General features: G+C 50.7%; 1 protein-coding gene across 1 annotated transcript in view; it reads right to left on the minus strand.

Annotated features, from left to right (window-relative positions):
- Positions 1 to 20: 20 nt before the first annotated feature.
- Positions 21 to 21,142, minus strand: part of FBXW4 (F-box and WD repeat domain containing 4) — a 79,621-nt gene continuing 58,499 nt past the window's right edge. The window contains exons 6-9 of the mRNA XM_084903791.1: positions 11,548 to 11,613; positions 1,561 to 1,701; positions 929 to 1,070; positions 21 to 770 (exon numbers count right to left, since the gene is read on the minus strand). Of these exons, the coding sequence (XP_084759917.1) occupies positions 651 to 770; positions 929 to 1,070; positions 1,561 to 1,701; positions 11,548 to 11,613 (469 nt within the window). The 3' untranslated portion in view covers positions 21 to 650. The remainder of the gene's footprint in view (positions 771 to 928; positions 1,071 to 1,560; positions 1,702 to 11,547; positions 11,614 to 21,142) is intronic.

Consider the following 21,142-nt stretch of genomic DNA (forward strand, 5'->3'; position numbering starts at 1 on the left):
AGCAAGTCAGGAACCAGATCTTTGAACAATTAAGCTTTATTTTTACAAAAATGAATACTGTAGCACGGCTCAACAGATGGCCTGAAGCTGGGCAGGCTGAGGGATCACTCTAAACTGCTGGGTTCCCTTTATCCTTTCCCAGTTTCAGAGGGAGACCAGGCCCCAGTGCCCCAGGAATGAGTCCCCAGCCCCAACAGCTTGGCCAAAGGTGGGCTCTGACGGCTGCGGCGCCAGCGGGGGTGCTGGCAGCCACACCCTCCTTCCAGGGAAAGGGCAGAGGGACCGCTGGGAAGGCTGGAGCACCTCACCTCACTGAAGCTATCATGGCTCTATGAAGGGGTGAGGTGCGGGCGGGGTGCCTCTCCAGGCCAGATCCTTCTCTGGCCGACAGGAAAGCAAGACCCTGTGGGTTCAGCTTCACTCTCCCAAAGCAGCAAGTCTCTTCTCTCCAACTGGTTCTTGGGAAGGACTGTGTCTCTGGGTAACCCCAGAGTCCCAGGAGTCAGCATCCTTTGGCTTAAGTGCTCAAGCACTGTGGTTGCAGGTCTGGGAGCACAGGCACGGGTGGGGAGCATTATCACTGCACCCTCCAAGCAAGAGGTCCCTGAGTAGCTGGCTTCCCTGGCCCACAGCGGGGGTGGCCCTGCCTGTCACGGGTTTTGAAAGTCCAGGACGTGAAGGTTGTAAGACAGCGCCGCATAGAGATGCTTGGTGGTGAAGCGCAGGCAGTACACCGGGCTGCTCAGGGGTGTTGACGTCAGCGGGAAGGCCTGCAAGGGAGGGCACAAGAATGACAAGAGTGGCCCGAGTGCAATAGGCCAGGTGCATTGTGGGCTTCCTCCACCTCTCCAGGCACCCACTCTCAGGTGCAGCCCCTAAACATGAGTCCTGGTCCGGGAGGCGTGCATGAGGTAGGCGGGATGCTTACGTGTAGGCAGGCTCTTTGGCGCCGGTCCCACAGGCGTACAACCCCGTAGTAGGAGGAACCTGTGGCCAGCAAGTGGTTCCCATCCGTCTGCAAGCAGTACAGGGTGCTGTCGTGGGGCTCCTCCCACTCCATGACACACTTCCTGTCCAGGAAGAGGCGATACAGGGGAGCTTCAGGATGCCCACCCTCCAGCCCCACTTCCCCAAGCTAGCTGGGAGCGAGGCTGCATCACCACATTCTTTAAAGAGCAGCCTCAATGGGGGAAAGCCTCAGGAAAAGTCTCTTTCTCATCAAACTCCAGACCCCAGGGCAGCTTATGTCCTCATTTGTGTTTCACGTGGCTGACTATGTGTCACAGGACCTGTCAGGCCTTAGAAAGAAAGGGAGAAAGGCTGGGACAGAGTGCTGAGGGATGGCACCCTCACAGCTCCCAAGGCTCTGATCAGGTCCTCGTGGCTACAGTCTCCTAGGCCTCGGGCCAAAACTGCCCAAGGTGGGAGTCCAAGCTTGGTCTGACCTTGCCGGCTGCTCCCTACCGGTCCCTACGGGTCCCTGACATGGAGTCTGTACCTCCTCCCACCGAGACTGGCACAGGATCTCTCACCACTTGTCCTCCTGCACAACACACTCACCTGACACTGGCTCTGAGGTCCCAGTATCGAATGTAGGTGTCATAGCCACAGGTCAGGAGCGTGAAGGGGGACTCATACATGAGGTCCAGCACCCCAGCCCCTGGGGGAAAGTCACTGCCCAGGTGCGTCATCAGCTGCCCACTGGGGAGAGAGGGGGCAGAGGATGAGCCACTAGCCCACCTGGGCCACACAGATTTTTTGAGCCTCCAAATGGCTTCAGTCCCTAAGGAAATGCAGCTCCCCTTCCTGAGCTAGTTAGACTCCCTCAGGAAGGGGGGCTGAGGGAGGAGATGCCCAGACTCCCTCCCCTCCCACCCCAGGCCTCCCCCCAGATAAAGGCCTCAATCAATCACCATCAGCCCCTCCATCACACCTGCACACTGACCACCCGCCACCCAGCCTCTCCTCCTCCGGAGGATGAATGGGCCTTGCTGAAGGGATTGCCCCCCACCACATATACACACACACACACACACACACACACACACCCGTTACTTTATACTCCTTGATCCTGCAGGTCATGCAGTTCTGAGCTGCCTGAGTCCAATGCCTTAATTCCCGCCTGTAATCTGGGGCTCAAACCTCATTGGGGATAAAGACCACACAAAGGGAGAAGGGGAGTCCCAGGAGAAGTTAAAACAAGTAAACACCTTTGTGTCTGGGGAGAGAAATCGCTGAGAAAGCAGCTTAGCGGGCTGGTCCCTGGTGTTCCTGGCCAGGCTGGCCCCCAGCCCGGGGCGAGCACGCCTCTGTGATCACAGCCCCCAGCCTGCTGGGCTCCAGCTTGCTCCCCACCCTCGCCCCTCCCGGTGGCCAAGAGCAGATTACTGAGAAGAACAATTTCTTTGTGACTGTGTAATTCCCTCCGTGACCGCGGCAGTGGGCAGACCCTTCGCCTGATGCCAGACCCCTAGCAACCATGTAGGGGGGCCTCCTGGCCCTAGCAACTACCCCTCAACATCAAGTGCACCCGCTAATCCCTATGGCTAGGGGACGGGTAGGAGCAATGAGTTTGCAGAATGACTGGGGGAAATGAAGGAGAAGAGGGGCACCCTCCAGACCCCATTCCTCAGCTTCAACCAAAAGAGGCTGGGCTCTCCTCCGTGTGACGGGGAACAGGCCTCACAGGTACGAAGCTGGGCATGGCGCGGGAGGACTGCGTGGTCACACCAGCCCAGCTCTGGCCCAAACTGTTAGCCAAAGGGGCTGAGGCTGATGGGGCTGCCAGGCACGTGTGTGCACGCGGCCCTCAGCTAGAGTCCTTCCACCTCACAGAGATGCTGCCCCTCTCCATCCCTTCTCCCCACTGGAGCCACCATCTTCCCTGAAGGCTGAAGGAGTAGAGGAGGCGGCTGTGGGCTCCTCTGCCCACTCTGCCTTTCCCCTGGAGCCCTGGACAGAGGCGTGACCCCCAGCAAGGTACTGTGCTGTCCGGTGGGGGGCGAGGCCCTATGCCAGCACCCTGTCCCCGGCCTCCTTCCCGGGGAGAGGGATGTCGGGGAGAATCCTGAGGGGATCGGGCAGAAAGCCCTCTCTCCAGATCAGCGTTGCCTAGAGATCACCAACCTGGGCTCCCAGGAAGCCCTTGCCTTCCCAGGGGGATCACTAGCCCCGATTCCCCCAGACTGGGCGGTCTCTCCCCATCTCGCACGGCACACGTGCAGATGTGTGCACACCGGCAGGGGCTGTTTTGCTCACAGTTCTCCCTCCTCCAGATTGGGGGCCTGCCCCTCCATTAGTGAGGCCTCAGGAATGACTGAGGAGCTCTCCCCTGTAATCTGTGGAAGTAATTTCATGTTTGTCTGTTTGAAATAGAAGATGAAAGGCACTGGGTTGGGGGTGTGAAGCCCAGCATGGCTCTACCTGCCCACCTCTGGTCCCAGGGTTGAAAGGGGAGGAGAGCTGGGCATCCATGGCCAGGCAGGGTCAACAACATAAAGGCCACGCCCAGACTGAGTATCCTGCCCCAGCATCAGAGCCACTGCCGGAAAGTGTCACCCACAACATCTGCAGTAACAAACAGAACTCTGCCCTGCGGGGGAGACCCAGGGCAAGAGTGAGCTTGGGCCTCTCGGGGCCAGGACAAGTCCCCAGCCCGGCCAGGGGCTGAGTTTTATTTCTGCTGCAAGCTTCTCCAATTCCCTGAAATGGCCACACACAGTTAAATGGGCCAATAAAAAGATACAGTTTCTCTTGTCTCTGGGCCTGCACCCTCAGGCTTTGTTGTGAGTGCTCGCGAGGTTAAGTTCAGAGCACAAACTGACACACCAGCTCTGGGACATGGCCAGTCTCTTCCAACAGCGGCCCAGCAGTGCCACAGGAACCCCGCTGGGGTTTTGATTTGGGAAAACAAACAGAAATGGCACCGGGGACCCTTTGTGGCCCCTACCCCGGGACCAATCTAACTAGAGAACTCTAGCTTAACTGCTGCGGTGGAGGGAGAGACTGGCTGACAATAGCCCCAAACTTTGGGGAAAAGGGGACAAAGCAAGCTGTCTTGTCTCGTCAGCCCCTCCTCCGAGCTCCTTTTCTTACTGCAAGTGTATTTTTGTTTAAAAAAAAAAAAAAAAAAAAAAAAAAAAAAGATTAGATTGCAATTTGTATAACATGGTGACCCCCAAATTCAGATGTTTCGCCCCCTTTCTTTGGAAAGAATGTGAAGAATGCCTCTGGGCTGTCACTGCGGGGGGGCGGGAGGGGTGCAGTGCTTTGGCTGTGGAACAGCTTGTGTGGGAGCAGGGCTGCCGCTCAGAGCCCCAGGCCAAGGCAGGAGCAGGGCAGGGTCTGTCACTACAGAGAGAAGGCCAGACAAAGTCCATTCCCTCCGCCTCCTGTGCACAAAGCCCGGCCGCCAGGAGCCGCTGAGGGCTGCAGGGGCCTCCACACCCAGCCTCCCCCAAGGATGCCTCCGACAATTCTCTCTGACCCAGGGACAGATGAAGGCAGATGGGCCCCCGCCCTGTGATCCCGATGAGTGCGACCAGGCAGGGGGACAGCCCGAAGGAAACGTGTGCGCAGCCTGGCTCTGTGGGCCTCAGCCCAGGGACCCCTGAGGAGGGAAATCAGGTCTCCCTGGCCCAACCCACCTGCTGCCCAGGCAATTCCACTGCTGCTGGGGAAAGTGGGAAGAAAGAAAGGGACTTTACAGGGAGGAGAAGAATGTAAATTAGACACTGATCCACCCCCACCCCATGACCATCTTTATGGGGAAAATAACAGAAGGCAAGTGCTAGCCCTGAATGTCCCGATGTCTGACCTGGGAGGGGCCCTGAGCACCAGGCTAGAGTCGGTAGGGCAGGCTCTAGCCGAAACACCCCACCACCCTCAGTCTGGGTCCTGAAGGGCCAGGAAGCCTGGTACCCTGGCTCCCCTCTCTTCTTTCCTCTCTCCCGAGTCCTCTCATCCCAGCCTGGACACTTCCCCTGCGTGGTCGGCCCGAGCTCCACCATAGCCATGGCCCCCTGTGAATGTCCCCCTGGCTCCCACCTGCCCACCCACATCTAAGGAAGCCTGTGCCTCACACACCATTTTACAGCCACTATTAATGTACGGGTTTCTGGTGATGTGCCCTGGAGATCCTAGGGGTGCTCCTTCCTGAATCTGTTGGGGGTGAGGACACGCCATCTTGCATGTGCTACCACCAAATGCAACAATGGCTTCTGGTGGAGGAATGAATGGAGGGAGACAACAGTTCACCTTCCTATGAATCTTCTATTCCCAGGAGATAGATGGCCTACAGGTATAAACTGGGCCCAACATGGCAGCTAAGAAAGTGGGAGGTTTCTCCTCCCTTCCCTCCTTCCTCTCTTCCCTTCCTTGACCAACAACCATTTACTGAGCACCTTCTGTACACAGGCACTTCAGGGAGATGCGAAGCTGAGGGAGAGAAGTCTGTTTTGTATCCAACTACCAGTGCAAGGTGTGACCTGGTAGGCACCGGAAAGAGATGAAAGTTTTATAGGCGCAGATAAGAGGACTTTGTTGGCTGTGAGTGCTGAGCAATAATTCTTCAGGGAGTGACAGGCAGAGACAAAGGAGGGGATGGCCAAGGTGAAAGACCAGCAACAACAAAAGTGCAGAGCGGGACACCTGGTTGGCAATCTGGTTTAGTTAGAGGCTTGGGTCTGTGAGGGGGGCAGGTTGGTATGACCTGGTTCCCAGGCCAGGGTGGGCAGACTGCTCAGCTGCCATGCACGCCAGGGGTGGCAGGGAGCTGGCTTTTGAGCAGGGAGTGGCTGTCCCAGTCCAGCCCTCTGGTGGGAGAGCAAGAGATGAGAAGCCCACGAAAGCTTCGTCTGCCCCAGCCCTACCAGGTGAGAGGAGGGTCCCTGCCAAGCACACAGCCTCTCACATGCATGTGTGTACGTGTGCAGGGCCCCCAGCACCCGCCCATGCACACGTGTTCAGACACAATGGCTCAAAGGCCAGGCAGTCCACTTTGTACTGCTAACAAGGGGACCGTAATTACAGGAAGGGGCAGCGGGCAGATAAAAGGATACAAAATTTCAACATCTGTTGCCATAAAGGGATAAGGAGAAGTGAAACGCAAAGTATCAGTTTGGTGTCAGTAGGCAGAGAGCCAATTTCAAAGAGTTCAGGAGGACAGAGGGGACAAGAAAGAAAAAGGAAAGGGGGGGGGGGGTGGCATAGAAAGAAAGAAAGAAAAAGAAATTACAGGGTTCCTTAAAGAGGTAAAGAAAAAAGAAAATGAAAAAAGCTGTCAGTAATACTTTCAAAGGAGAAGCAGGTACTTTAAAGAAGGGCAATTCCCATAATCAGCCTGACGGAGGCCAGGCCCCCTGCCTGGGTGGAGGCGGAAGGCCTGGGGCAGACAAAGCCACACCTGGCCAGGATGGGCACTCATGTGCCCTCGGAGCAGCCCAGCCTGCACTCAGGACACTAGTTCCTCCTACACTCGGTGAGACAGGCTGCAGCCAGGCGCCCTTGCCTTCCAAACTCCAGGGATGCCTTGAAATTCAGCTCCTGTGCTCAGTGCAAGGTCCCAGGATAAAGTTCCCAGCCTGAAGGGGGCTTTACCACAGGCCACACGGTGGCTGACCAGGTGGGCCCTGTGAGTGTTCTAAGAGTCACCAACTAGCCACAGGGTCAGGATCAGGGTGGGCTTTATGGTGGAGGTGCTGTTCATGCTGAGGTGTGAGCAGGGTTTCAGGAGGCAGAGAAGGGTTAATCCAGGCACCAGTGTCAGATGGAGCAAAGGCCCCGAGGCCCCTGACAGAACGTGAGAAGCCTGTCTGCCCAGCCTCCATCCAGAAAGGAGACTTGGGGGCTTCAGGAAGGAAAGAGGAGTGATGGGGGGCTGGGGATGACCCTGGCCGGAAGAGGAGATGAGGATGAGTGCAGGGGTCACGCTTATGGTCATGGACACGGCAGCACAGTGCCTAGCCAAGGACTCCGACCCTCGATGCCCTAGGAGTAGCCGCCAGGTCACCAAGCCCACCCTTCCCTCCCCACAGTCCCGGGCTGGCTGAGAGCTAAGGGGCCCACTACACCTCCAGGTCTGGGACCACTGCATCCGGCTGCCTGGCTGCCCACCACCACCAGGGTGACCACTGTGCCCTGCTCTCGGGGCACCAACGCTAGATCCAGCTCAGATGCCCCTTGGCAGAAAAGTATGACCCACAGCAAGAACAAGCCCTGGGAGAGGGGTGTGTATGTTATCAGGCTGGTCAGATACCACCCCACCCCCGTTTTCCACCAGGTGGGAGGCAGTCCCCACAGAGATGACACCTTCCCTGGGCTTCAGCATTGGCCTCCCTCAATGTCTGATTCCTCTAGACCTCAGGCTCAGGAGCAGGGTGGCTCTGGCACAGTACCTTGGAGCTTAATGGGACCCCAGGGCCTAGCGAAGGACTTCAGGGGTTAGCTGTTCGCACTGTCAGGATGGAGTTCCTGAGGGCTGGGGACAGGGCCTGACGGCCATCTACCCTCAGGAGCAGGTTGGATAAGGACTCCACAGTTCTCTCTGCCTGGTTCAGACAAGTTAGAAATCTTAGCCTTGGGCCCAGTCCAGGGTCCCCAGCTCCAGGAGAGAGGAAGGGAAGGGGAACACCAAGTTCCTTGACAGCTAGGCAATGGCTGTGTTCCACAGCTGCCCTTTGTCTGACCTGTGTGCTCCAGCCAGGAGTTCCCTTTCCTGGCCCCTGGGGAGAACAGTCTCCAGGAGTCCTGATGGAATGAAGGGCCGAGGGAGTCATGTGACTTTGAAAGGGTCCCCAAGCCTTGTAAGTAGCCTAGGCTGCCTGAGGAAGCACTGGTCGTCAGCGGGCGCCTACACTTCCAAGCCATGTCCCAGACCACCATCCTGAGGGCAGCCCCTGGAGGGGTGATGCTCAGAGCAAAACTGCCCTCCACACTCCTCCCCCAAGTCAGTGCACACATAAAAGGAAATCCCAGTGCTCCTCAAGTTTCAGCACTGACAGGTTAAAAGCAAAGGAATCCACCCCGCACCGCACACCGCCCCGCGCTGAGTCCTGCCGGAGAGCTTGCTCCACCTTCCAGATTGGCCTGTCAGTCAGGCTTTGGCGTTATTGAAAGATCAAACTCTGTCCTGCCTGTTCATTACCTTAATCCTATTTTCTACATGGCTTTATTATCTGCTCGGGCTTCTCTGGGAAAGACAGCTACACACAGTCGTCCTGTCCATCCATTTCCTCCCACCAAAAGCAGATGCTTCCACCAGGGCATCGTTCCCTGGACCCTGCGCTGGGTCCGCCAAGCTCCCCTGGGGACAGGAGAGACGTTTAAACAAAGCCTGCTGCTCGGTGGGGAGGAGGGGAGTTACGGGGGCTAAAAGAAGGCAATGCCAAGTGACCCCCATCGGCAGGCTGGCCAGAGGGTGCAGTGGCTGCTGCTTGTCTGATTCCAAATAAAGATGGGCCATAACTATCTTGTACCCATTTTCATTTGGGTTCTTTCTTGGTTCTGTAAAAACTGTGTTTGGGATGAGTGAGGCCTAGGGATTTCATAAGAGAATGCCATTCAAGGATTGGTGCCTCAGAACTCCATCCTGATCATAAATCTGTGCCCAAGCATTCTACCTCTCCCCTCCCCGGGCACACACACACATCCCACCAAGGCAACTACAGGTAAGAGAGGCCACTCGAAGATTACTCAACTTCAACATAAAGATGGACCGTGGGCCATGGCGGTGCGTGCCCCTCAAACCCCCCTCCCACACACACACACACACACACACACACACACACACACCTTCTGACTTGTCCACCATCTTGGGCCCAAGCCACTGATGATGCCAAAGACCAGGTCCAATAAAACTGACCTTCAGCAGAAATGCCCGCCTTTGTGACTTACAGCCTTACTGTCAAGAGCCTTCTCTAGGCCATGAGGTCAGCATGTTTACCCTCCACTGGTCATAGGCCACAAATATTTAGAGGATTGAAAGGGTGAGCCTCCACAAACTCCAGGTACCAATGTGGGACACAGCTGTGGATGGGTAGGAAGAGAGGGCCAGGGCAAAAGCAGAAAGCTGAGGAGAAAATGGGCCTCACGGTCTCATTGAGCCACTGAGCCCCCAATCCTGGAACCAGCTGACTATCCAACTTCTGGACTCCTTATCGTGTAAGACAATAATAATAACTCCTCTATTGTTTGAGCCACTTTGAATTAGGTCTTCATTATACAGACAAAAGTACCCAACTGATCTATTATGTTTATGAGCAACAACTGAAGAGCCTTGGACTTTGGCCCACAAAGGAGAAGACCCTGCAGGAACAAGACCAAAGTTTCCTGAGATCTAAAGGCCCGTCTTCAGAGGAGAGTTTCAACTTGCTCGTGTCGGGAAGCAGACCAACCCTCAATGACAGGAGGCACGCTAACTCTCAGAGCTGTCCAAGGATGTAATGTGGTATTTGGTGAAGTTGCAAGTTTTGTACCCCTGCAGCTGGATGACCATCACGAGAATGTTGTAGAGAAAACCTTATTTAATTATCATGTGTTATAAAAACTATTTTGTAAAGACTGACAACACAATGGATACTTCAGAAAAAAAGATATGGCTAAGACTTTCCTGGGAAGATGGAGACAAAAGGAGAAGACAAGCTAGAGCAACTGAGGCAAGGGGAAGGCGAGATGAGCACATCCTCATTGCTATTTGTGGCACTGAAGCCAGAATGCAGGTGCTCAGGGCGAGGTGAAGGGTTCTTAGACTTGGTGGGAAAATAAAAACACGTAGTGACAATACCTAATGCAATAGAGGATGTGAAGAAACTAGAGCTTTCATACACTGGGGTCAGAATATAAAATAGTTAAGACACTCTGGCAAGTAATAAAAACTAAACATATGCTTACCAAATGACCCAGCAATTGTACTCCTGGGCATTAATCCCAAAGAAATGAAATCTTAAGTCCACACAAAACCCTACATATAAGTATGCATTACAACTCTATTTGCAATAGTTAAAAAACTGAAAACAACCCAAATGTCCTTCAATGGGTGAATTCTGTTCAATGGGGAAAGAAACTTGGTTACACCCATACCTGAGAATCTATATATATAAAAAGCCTATTATGCAAAGTGTCTCCCTCAGGAGTTTGACTGACTGGGAGTTCGCTCACTATGCCGTGTGCTAACCACCAGAGGGTGGCTCGGAATGAAGGGAGGCCCCGGCTGGCAGCCAGAAGGCCCTGATCAGCCCTGATCAACCCTGATCGCCGGCCAGGTTTAGGGATCCTTCCTGTGCACAAATTTCGTGCACCAGGCCTCTAGTATACTATATTTACCAATAAAAAGTGAAGTGCTTGCCGGGACCGGTTTGGCTCAGTGGATAGAGCGTCGGCCTGCGGACTGAAAGGTCCCGGGTTCGATTCCGGTCAAGGGCATGTACATTGGTTGCGGGCACATCCCCAGTAGGGTGTGTGCAAGAGGCAGCTGATCGATGATTCTCTCTCATTGATGTTTCTAACTATCCCTCTCTCTTCCTCTGTGTGAAAAATCAATAAAATAAAAATAAAAAAAAAATAAAAAAGTGAAGTGCTATTTATAAATGTAACAACTTCTATGGATCTCAAGAGAATTATGCTGGGGGTGGGGTTATCAAAAGATTACATACTATATTTCACTTATATAATACTTTCAAAGTGGAAAAATTATAGAAATGAGTTTGGCACAAGTGGTTGCTAGGGATTAGGGACTACAGGGAGTGGAGCATGGGTGTGATTATAAAGGGTACATGAGGGATCTTTGTGCTAATTAACAAACAGTTCTGTATCCTTTGCAGCAATGGTTACCTGAATTTACACACCTGGTAAAATTGGAAAGACCACACCTACCTATGCATGTGCACTCGCAGATACGCAGACACACACACACACACACACACACACACACACACACACGTGCAATCTGAATAAGTGCCTGTGGACTGTACCAATGTCAATTTCCTGGTTTTGCTATTATACTATGTAAAATGTATTTCATATGAATCTATAATTATTTCACAATAAAAAGTTTTTTAAAACCATACAATAGGATGGCAGGTAATCAGATGTGTGTGTGTCAAGCCTGCCAAGACGGAGAATTGAATAAAACCTGGATGTATTTTAACTGTTCTGTATAATTCTTTTTATGGATCTGTAGGCCACTTCCAAAATATCTTTATTTTATAAAAACCATCTCTGAGGATAGATGGGATTTTATGTAGCCACATAGGCGCTCCTCAGAGAAAAAGTATCATAAATCCAAATTGTTATCATAAATTTTACATGAAATTATTTACCAATTATAAATCACTCTGACAGTTTCCTCAAGCTAACAGAACACTTCCACATAAGAAGGTACCACCACAGAGGCTGTCCTGAGTTTCGGGGCAGGGGTCCTTCCCAGCCTTCTCCTGGATCTCTGGGCAGCCACCTGCAGGGGGGCTGGCTCAGCCAACTCTCTCCACTGCCTCCCTGGCAGCTCCAGCCCCTCCCCACCCGCAAGCCATGGAGGGCTCAGGAATCTCTTACCTGTTGAGGTCCCAGATTCTTAGAGGTGAGAAGTGCCCACAACAAGCTGTCCCAGTCACAAAAGAGCTGCCAAACAAAGGGAGAGCAGAGTCAGGTCTGGCTTGTCAGAACTTGTGGCGGAAATGGCTACACAATTGACGGTGCAGTGTTCATTCTCCAAGGGGTTCTGGGGTTAAGCCTGGATGAGAGAAGCAGCCAAAAGAGCCATCAGAGGGGTTGTGGGAAGACCAGTGGGAAGTACGGTGAGGGCTGTAACCTCCCAGAGCTGCTGGCACAGAGAAACCACAGGTTCAATGATGGCTGAGCTTCCACTCTGACCTAGCTGCATGGTCTCTGCCCACCATAAAAAAACGATCTCTAGGTGCACAACTCTGAGGCCCAGGGAAGCAAGCCTGTCAGGCTTCAGCTGCATGAAGTTCACAAAGCCCTGGCACAGGAGTGAACAGGCTGTTGGGTGCTGGACGGTGATGCCCTTCCCGAGCTCAGGGTGCTGGGGGCATTCCTGAAGGCTTTCAGAGCCCAGGGTATCCGGTAATACGGTACAAGCACAGGGCAGATGTAAAGGCACCAATCAGAGAAAGAAAATAGTGAGAGGTGAGTAACAATATGAAAAGATGAAAGATGAAATGGGTGCGATGCCTGAAATGAAGGTGGGAGAGCTGGGAATGTGAGGGGCCAGGCAGCCAGGGCTGCTGTGGAGTGGGATGGGCGTCAGGTAGGGTTTAGAGGATAATGACAGACATTGACAAGATGCGGTGAGAAGGAACGCTCTAACCATCTTTCCCAGGGTGTCTCTTAAATGCTAAAAAGTTCAACGAATACAATCTGCAGAGTTTCGACTTAAGTGCAGGCACCAGCCCAGTGAGAAGGATCTGTGCAGTGAGCCAGGCTGGCTGTAGTGCTAGGACTAGAACTTGAACCTGCATACCAGGCCACTCCTTTGTTAGAGGATTTGGCAGGGGTGGGGAGGGGAAGCCTACCGGAACCCAGGGCTTGAAAACCTAAACTGCAAGCAAGAAAGCTGAAAGCAGTTGTGTCACTCAGGAGCCCGGAGCAGGGCAGGGCCGTGTCCCTACATGTCAGGCACGGGGGGAGAGGGACTGGACATACTAATGACATGTTAGCAATGCGGGGCAGCAGCCATCCACCCTGGCCCTGCCCAGCACCTGTGGCTCTCTGATCCCAAGCACGTCCGTGGGGAGATGGATTTCCGCGGAGAGGGCTCTTTAGAAGCCGGGGGCTTTAGGTGGGGGCAGGAGGAAGGGGAGGCTTGGCCTGCGAGTTATGACCAGGGAGATGTTAGGGCAGGCATTGGCCAATCCACTGATTTACAATCAAAATTGCAGGGCAGGTATCTGCTTTTCAACCCGACTGACAAAATAGCCACGTGAGCCACCCGTGGGTTCCATGCCTCAAGCCAGGACTTCCTCTAGGGTAGGGGTGTCGAACTCAATCAGAGAAGGGGCCAAAATCTAAAATCCAGCCTAAATCGCGGGCCGAATGGTTTACTGAACAGTCATAAACTGACAATGTCATAAACTGACAGCGGAGTGCAGTGATGACAGCGCGGTGCGGGCCACATTACAAGGCCTGGCGGGCTGGATTTGGCCCGCGGGCCTTGTGTTTGACACATGTGCTCTAGGAACATGCTCCATCAGCTTAGCTTCCTCTCAACCCGAGAGGGCCAGCAGCCACTAAACTAGACTGGTGTGCCCAAACAGCCACTCTGTCATATCCCAAGGGGACTCCCAGCCTGGGATGTGGCCGCTGGACAGTGAAGACACAAACTACAAAGCCGGGAGGTGGTGTCCTGACCTCCCATTTTCCTCTTGAGGATAATCCATTAATAACTGGTAAAGCCAATTCCTTGGGTAGGAAACATAATAGCCACTTGGAAATCGTTCGAGCTGGCAATTGGGCTCTCCAGATTTTTTAAGATTTGGGGCCAGGTAAGGGGTGCCAACAGAGAGATCTCTTAAGGAGATCTGTGGCAGGCCTCTGCCCCACCACAGGCCTAAATTAGCGTCAAGGTCAGTCAACAGAGAGCTGGTAGGCACCTGGAGCCTGAATCCCTGCCACTCCCACTGCCACAGGCAGGGGTGGGGATGTGGGTGTGGGACCTTTCACTCTGTGCCTCTCTATTCCTGCCCACCAACCCACCCTGGCCCTGTCCATCTGCCACAGGAGGGGTGCCTCTCAACTTCCCCCACGAAGGCTCTTCTTAACTGTCTGGATATGACAGCCATGAACATTTCTTCCCACAAGCTGTCTTCCCCTCACTTCCCTATGAAGCAGGGAGGAAGAGAAGGAGGGGAAGCAGAGAGTGCGCCTGGCACTAAGAGTTTAATCAAATATGAAACAGCAAAAAAACAGTCTAGCAATAGTCAAGCATATCTGGAGCCAGGTTCTGCTGGGGATACTCAACAGGACTCAAACCCAAACCAAGGGGACTGCCTGGGGACAGGGACAGGAGAGGCAGAAGCTGCTGGCTCCCAGATGGCTTGACCATCTTTCGCTGAGTCCCTACCACACTTTGATCTCATCTTCTTGGAACTAATGGCATTTTGGGAGGTTACCTTTGAGATCATGAAACAGCTGGTGGCTCTTTTGTGTATTCCAGGACCCAGCACAGTGCCTGATCCAGAAGAGTGCTCAGGACAAATCTGTAAACTTGAACTGAAAGGGCCTTCCAGGCTCATGGCCAACAAGGCCAAGAAGCTAGTCATGGGTTATGAATGGGGTCGCTCTGCTTCTTAAAAGAATAATTCCCAAATCAGCAGATTCAGACCTGAATGACACACGACACAGCTGTATATCACTGGGGCAGTGAAATAAGCACCACAACCAGATAATAGATGAGAAATACTAATAGTACCCAAAAATTAAAAACTCTCTCATCTCACACATGCAAATGCACAAACTCTCAGTTTGAGGGTCTAGAAGTCTTTCTGAATCCATAAACTCTACTCTTTTTGGACAAGAGAGCCCTTACCAGAAGCCAGCCTTCTACAGCTTCTCATTCTGTGCCAAGTTCCCCTACCCACCTTACTGGCCCCCTGGCCCCAGTTCAGGCGAACCTGGCATCACAGAGATCATTATCAGGCCCAAGCAGTAGACATAGGAGCCCTCACATCAGGACAGCAGGAATAGAAAATAACAAAATACAGAAGAGAGAGGAAGATAAGAAGGGAAATTAGTTGGGTGTAATTTTTTTTAAAATATACATTTTATTGATTTTTTTACAGAGAGGAAGAGAGAGGGATAGAGAGTTAGAAACATCGATGAGAGGGAATCATCGATCAACTGCCTCTTGCACACCCTCTACTGGGGATGTGCCCACAACCATGGTACATGCCCTTGATCGGAATTGAACCCGGGACCTTTCAGTCCGCAGGCCGACGCTCTACCACTGAGCCAAACCGGTTTCGGCAGCTTGTTGGGTGTAATTTATTGAGCACTTGCTGGGTGTCAGGTTCTGAGCAGGTGTTTCAAATGCATTAGTCTAATCTTCATAACCCGGTGCAGTAGGTTCTACTTTCCCTATTTGACAGACGAGGAAACTGAGACACAGTGCAGAAACGTAAGCTGTACTAGCTCACACAGGGAGCAAGTAGGAGGAAATCCAGTCAGCCTTGCTTCCAGAGCCCAAGTGGTTTTATAGCCCTTGCCACATAAGTTCTCTCCTAGCACTAGTATAAAGCCTGACAATACTGAAACCTTAAGTGTTTGTTGAATGAATGAATGGACGAATGAACAAATGACTCCACCTGGAAGATGAAAGGAGCGACGGAGTGGCTCTGACGAGGGGCAGCAGAAGTGGCGTGTTCAGCAGCTGTGCCCCGTGGCTGGCCCGGAGCCGCCCAGCTGGCCCAGGCCCCAGCCGCCTCTGAGCCGAGGTTGACACACTTTGGCAAGGGAGGCCACCAGAGCTGTCACATCATTCACCAACATGCCCATCAAGTGTATTCAGTTCTCTTCAACCCGCATTGGCATTTTAATTACTGTTGGGTAAACTAATTTGTACAAATGAAGGCTGGGCTGCCTAATAGAATATGCAAGCTCTCTGACCTCTGACAGGCACTGACACGAGATACAAAGGCCGCCGAGGAAGGCTTTTTATCTGAGCCTTATTACTCTCTATTACTCTAATTAGTCAGGCTCCAGTGCTCCTAATTGGAGGAAAAATTGCAATTAAATCAATTTTTGATGGGCTGCAAGTGGGCTCCTAAACTGCCCCACTTGTGAAACACTGATATTATAGCAGCAAAGGTCACAGGCCTCATCAGCACCTGGGAGCCCCCAAACCTGGTTTCCCTTGGCCCCCTCCTAAAATGCTTCAAGGAAACCTCTGCTCGCCCCCCCCCCCCCCCCCCAATTGGCTTGGCCAGCAAAGACGGGAAGGAGGGAGTCATTAGAACATGTCAGGTCTCATTGCTGCCGCCGCCATCTGCTAACCTGCAGCCCTGACATCATCGCAGCAGCTAGGTCCCGAAGCAGGAATGCAGTGTGAAGGTCACGCACACTCACTCAGTGATGGGACGCCAGGAGCAGTAGTGCAGTGACAGTACTGTGAGGGAGGAACTAGTGGAGTGGGAACAGGAGGTCAACAGAAGTCAAGAAGGAGAGAGACAAAGGCCGGGGCAGGTAAAAGAGTGAGGCAGCCAGTTTCTAAATTCTAGCCAACAGGGTATCCAGAGCCACGGAGCAGGGAAGGAAAATAGATGGGCTTGGGAAAGAAAAAGAAAAAAAAAGAGAGGCAAAGGAATCTTGTTCTCTCCAACAAACATTCACCTGAATGCAATACACAGACCAGAAGACTAAGCGTCACATCAGTGATAGGGGCAGGAGCATGCTTTTGGGGCCTGCCATTTCCAGTAGTGCCTGCCTATAAAGGTGGGGGAGGGAGAAAAAGATACCCAGAACTAAAGCTGTAAGACCAGGGAGGGAAAGATAAACACAATTTTGCTTATCAAACTAAAAGATAATAAGACTTTTATTATTATTTTTTAATAACAAAGAAGGCAAGAATACACAATGGGGAAAGGACAGTCTCTTCAATAAATGGTGTTGGGAAAACTGGACAGCTACATGCAAAAGAATGAAACCATACACAAAATTATCTTATACCGTACATGAAAATTAAGTCACAATGGATTGCAGACTTGAATGTTAGCTCTGAAACCATAAAACTCCTAGAAGAAACATAAGCTCCTCAACATCAATCTTGCATTAATTTTTTTGGATCTCACTTCAAAGCAAAAGTAAAAAAAGAAAAAATAAGTGAGACTACATCAAACTAAAAAGCTTCTGCATAGCAAAGGAAATAACCAACAAAAATGAAAAGGCAACCCACTATATGGGAAAAATATTTGCAAATCATATATATCTGACAAGAGGTTAATATCCCAAATATATAAAGAACTCATACAGCTCAATAGCAAAACAAAACAAAACAAAAAAAATGAGCAGAGGACATAAGTAGACATTTTTTGAAAGAAGACATACAGATGGCCAACAGGTATATAAAAAGATTCTCAACATCAGTAATCATCAGGTAAATACAAATCAAAACCACAATGAGCTATCATGTCACACATATTAGAATGGCTATCCTATAGAATAAAAGGCTAAAATGCAAACAGACCGAACACAGAACCGGAACAACCAAAACAACTGGTCGCTATGAAGTGTGCTGACCACCAGGGTCGTGCACAGATCATGGCAGACGTCGGCTGGGGCAGGATGGTGGAGCAGGTGGGGGGGGGGGGGGGGCGCCAGATCAAGGCAGTGCACCAGTCGCTATCATTGGGGCAAGCCTCTAGTGGTTACTCAAAATTCTTTGCTCCCATGTGCCTCCGTCCCGCATAGAGCTTGCACCTGCTGCCGGCACCAGCCCTACTCGCACCTGCCACCAGCACCCCGCAACCACCCCAATTACTCTGTGCTATCAGCAGGTGAGACCAGTGGCTGCTGGCCCCAGTCACCCCTCAGGGCTTCTCCACCTCCCTGTGCTCCTGAGGGGAGATGGGGCTGGCAGCTGCCTCTTGTAGCCACTGCTGGCAATGGCCCTGCTCTCACACCTGCTGCTGGTGCCCAGCGCCAGTTCCGATCGCTTGGCACTATCAGTGGTATGAGGGGCAGCTACCTGCCCTGATCACCCCTGAGGGCTTCTCCACCTCCTCCTGCTCCTGAGGGGCCATCATGGGAGCATCTGCTGCTCGCACCCACTGCTGGCGCCCGGCACCTGCCCCAATTGCCTGGTGCTATCAGCAGGTGCAAGCAGTGGCTGCCAGCCCCTATCGCCCCTCAGGGCTTCTCCACCCTCCTCCTGAGGGGAGATCGGAGCTGGCAGCTGCCTCTCGTACCGCTGCTGGCAACGACCCCACTCACGATCACTCGGTGGCAGCTGCCTGCCCTGATGGCCCCTGAGGGCTTCTCCACCTTCCATTGCTCCTGAGGGGCGATCGGGGTAGCAGCTGTCATTCGCACCTACTGACAGTGCTGGCTCCACTCGCACCTGCTGCTGGCTCCAGCCCCAATCTATCCATGCCTTCAACATGTGGGAGCAGCAGCGGCAGGAGTGGGGCTGCAGGCAGATAGGGGACCATGGACTGTGGCAGGAGGGGCTGGGCAGGGACTTGGAGGATGGGCCAAGATCTGCCCCTGTGCTTGTGCCTACCACAGCCTTGCAGCCCACTGTTCCTTTCAAGGTGCTCAAATTCGTGCACTGGGCCCTAGTATAGTATAAAAAAGACATGGTGTTGACAAGCACGTGGGGAAAGGGGAACCTTCATACACAGTTGGTAGAGATGTAAATTGGTGCAGCCACTATGGAAAACAATATGGAAGTTCCTAAAATAATTAAAAATAGAACTACTATATGACCTAGCAACTCTACATCTGGGTATTTATCTGAAGAAAACAAAACACTTTGACAGAATTACTCACAGTAGCCAAATATGGAAATAACCCAAGTGTCCATCAATGGATGAATGATAAAGAAATTGTGGTTCATATATACAATGGAATACTACTCAGCCATAAAAAATAATGGAATCCTGCTATTTGTAACAATAAGAATGGGCCTTGAGGTCATACACTAAGTGAAATAGGTCAGAGAAAGACAAACACCTTATAATTTTAATTATATATGGAATATTAAACAATGTTAGCTATAATTCATATTATAATAAAATATGAAATGATGGCATCTTAGAATTGAAGAAGTATGATATGTTTTAAAATAACTGCCCTGGCCAGTTTGCTCAGTGGCTGGAGAGTCGGCCCTTGGACACATGCTCCCATGTGCCTTGGTCCCGCCTGGCACATTCAGTTCTTGGTGGAGGTAGAGGGTACATGCCTCGGTTACAGGCTTGATACCTGTCACTTGGCCCTAGTCAGGAAGCATGCAAGAGGAAGCCAACTGATATGTCTCTCTCACATCAGTGTTTCTCTTTCTCTCTCTCTCCTCCCCTTCCCCCTTCCCTCTCCCCTCTACTCTCTTTGAAAGAATCAATGGAAAAAAATATCCTTGGTGAGGAAAAAAATCAAACCTATTCTAAGTTTAAAAAATAAACAAGCAAATCAAAACAACAAAAATAAGCTCATAAACAACCAAGAACAGGCTGGTGGCTGCCAGAGGGGAGGGGAGTTTAGGGTGAAGTGTGTCAAAAGATACAAACTCCCATTAGAAAATAAATATTATGGAGATGCAATGTATAGCATGGTGATTATAAGAAATAACACTACATTGCATACTTGAAAGTTATGAGAGAAAATCTTAAAAGTTCTCATCAGAAGAAACAACTTTGTAACTATGTATGGTGATGAATTTGTGGTGTGTACAAATATCAAATCGTTATGTCAAACACTTGAAACTAATATAAAGTTATATGTCAATTATATGTCAGAAAAAAATAGCCTGCACATAGAAAAGGAAGGAGTGGAAGAAAACACACTAAAATGCTAAAAGTGATTATGTTTGGGCAATAGAGTGATTAGCAATTCTTTCTTCTCTTAAATTTTATTTATTTTCCAAATATTCTTCAATTCTTTTTTAAGACCAAAACATTATTTACATCTTGTAGAAAACACAAACCTGGACACTCTTGTCCACTGACTCATGGCCAAGAGCAGGTGAAGCCAACAATGAGCTGCCCGCTGGAGCAGGTGTCAGCAAGGTGGCCTGGCACAGCTTTGGCGGAAGCTCTGGGGTGACCATAGCTCAAGGTCAGGAAGGAAACTCCAGATCAAAATAGCAGGCTCCCCGGCCTCCTTCTCTCAACGAGGCACTGGACAACAGAGAGCAGACTGAGCCCCCTGAGGCTGCAGATGCCAATGCTCAGCCTCGTGTGCAGCTCTAACAAGCATGGGCCACCGAAGCAGGGTTTCTGCTCCCCACAGAGGAGTGCAGCCCCATACCTGGGAAATGCCTCCACAGAAACACAAAATGGTTATTTCCCACTGACACCAATGGCTAAAGGTCAGCTTCACCAAGACCTTGGCCTGCTAGATAAGAGGAAGCTTGAGGTAGATAGATACATTTGTTCCCAAATGTACCCGCTGCACTCAAGAAGCAGAAACTTAGAAACTTGAGTAATGGAAAAACAGAATCAATAGAGAAAAAATTAACTGCATAGAAAACAAAAACTCACAGTACATGGAATAACATTCATACAATCTATTGAATTTAACAAGAAGTGTGTTGGGGCTGCAAAGAGACTAGTTTCTACATTCTATTTTCCACATACCTGGCTTCCACTCCCAAGAGAAAGAAATGGCCGTATGTTTCCGTGCTAAAGGAAAAACTGACTGGGTGAGACTTCCTGAGAAATGATGATAAGATATTCACAAAACTATGTATCCAGCAAGAGGCATCATGGGAAAAGACTAAATAAAAATGGTTATTATTTACACACAATATAGTTGACTATCTAGAAAATCCAACAGACTCTACTAAGACACTATTACAGCCAGAATTGGTACTGGATAGGTAGCTGGTATGCTGCTCTGGGCAGTGGAAAGGAGTGCAGGCTCAGGGCTCCTGCCTCTGCCACCTAGTGACCATGCAGTCTTAGATGAATTATTTAACCTCTTTAATCCCAGTTTTTCCATCTGTAAAGTGGACATAATAAAAGGACCTATGCATAAGCTTGTCGTAAAAATTGTGAGAGATAAGATGCTAGAGCAGTGTATGGAACATAGCAAATTCCCACAGATATTACAGCAATCACCAACCAAAATGTAATTAGAAACCTATTCACAAAAAAAGAATGAAGAAATTGTAAAACAGCAAAGAATAATCCTAATAACAAAAAAAACAAAACAAAACAAAACAAAAACAAAAACAAAAACACAAGACAACCCCATTGGAAAAAACTACAAAACTTTACCAAAGGACATAGAATTGCTGAATAAGTGGAGAGATACATCATGTTCCTGGATTGGAGGTCTCAAGATGATAAAACAAGCAGTTCTCCTCTAATTAATCTATAAGTACAGTACAGTCCCATTATACTGGTTATAAAACTGATTGTAAAATTTATCTGGAAGAGAAAATACACAACAACAACAACAAATATTTTTAAAAGAAGAA

Source organism: Pipistrellus hanaki, assembly GCF_964339955.1.
Source record: "Pipistrellus hanaki genome assembly, chromosome: 14".
In the NCBI taxonomy this organism is placed as follows: domain Eukaryota; kingdom Metazoa; phylum Chordata; class Mammalia; order Chiroptera; family Vespertilionidae; genus Pipistrellus; species Pipistrellus hanaki.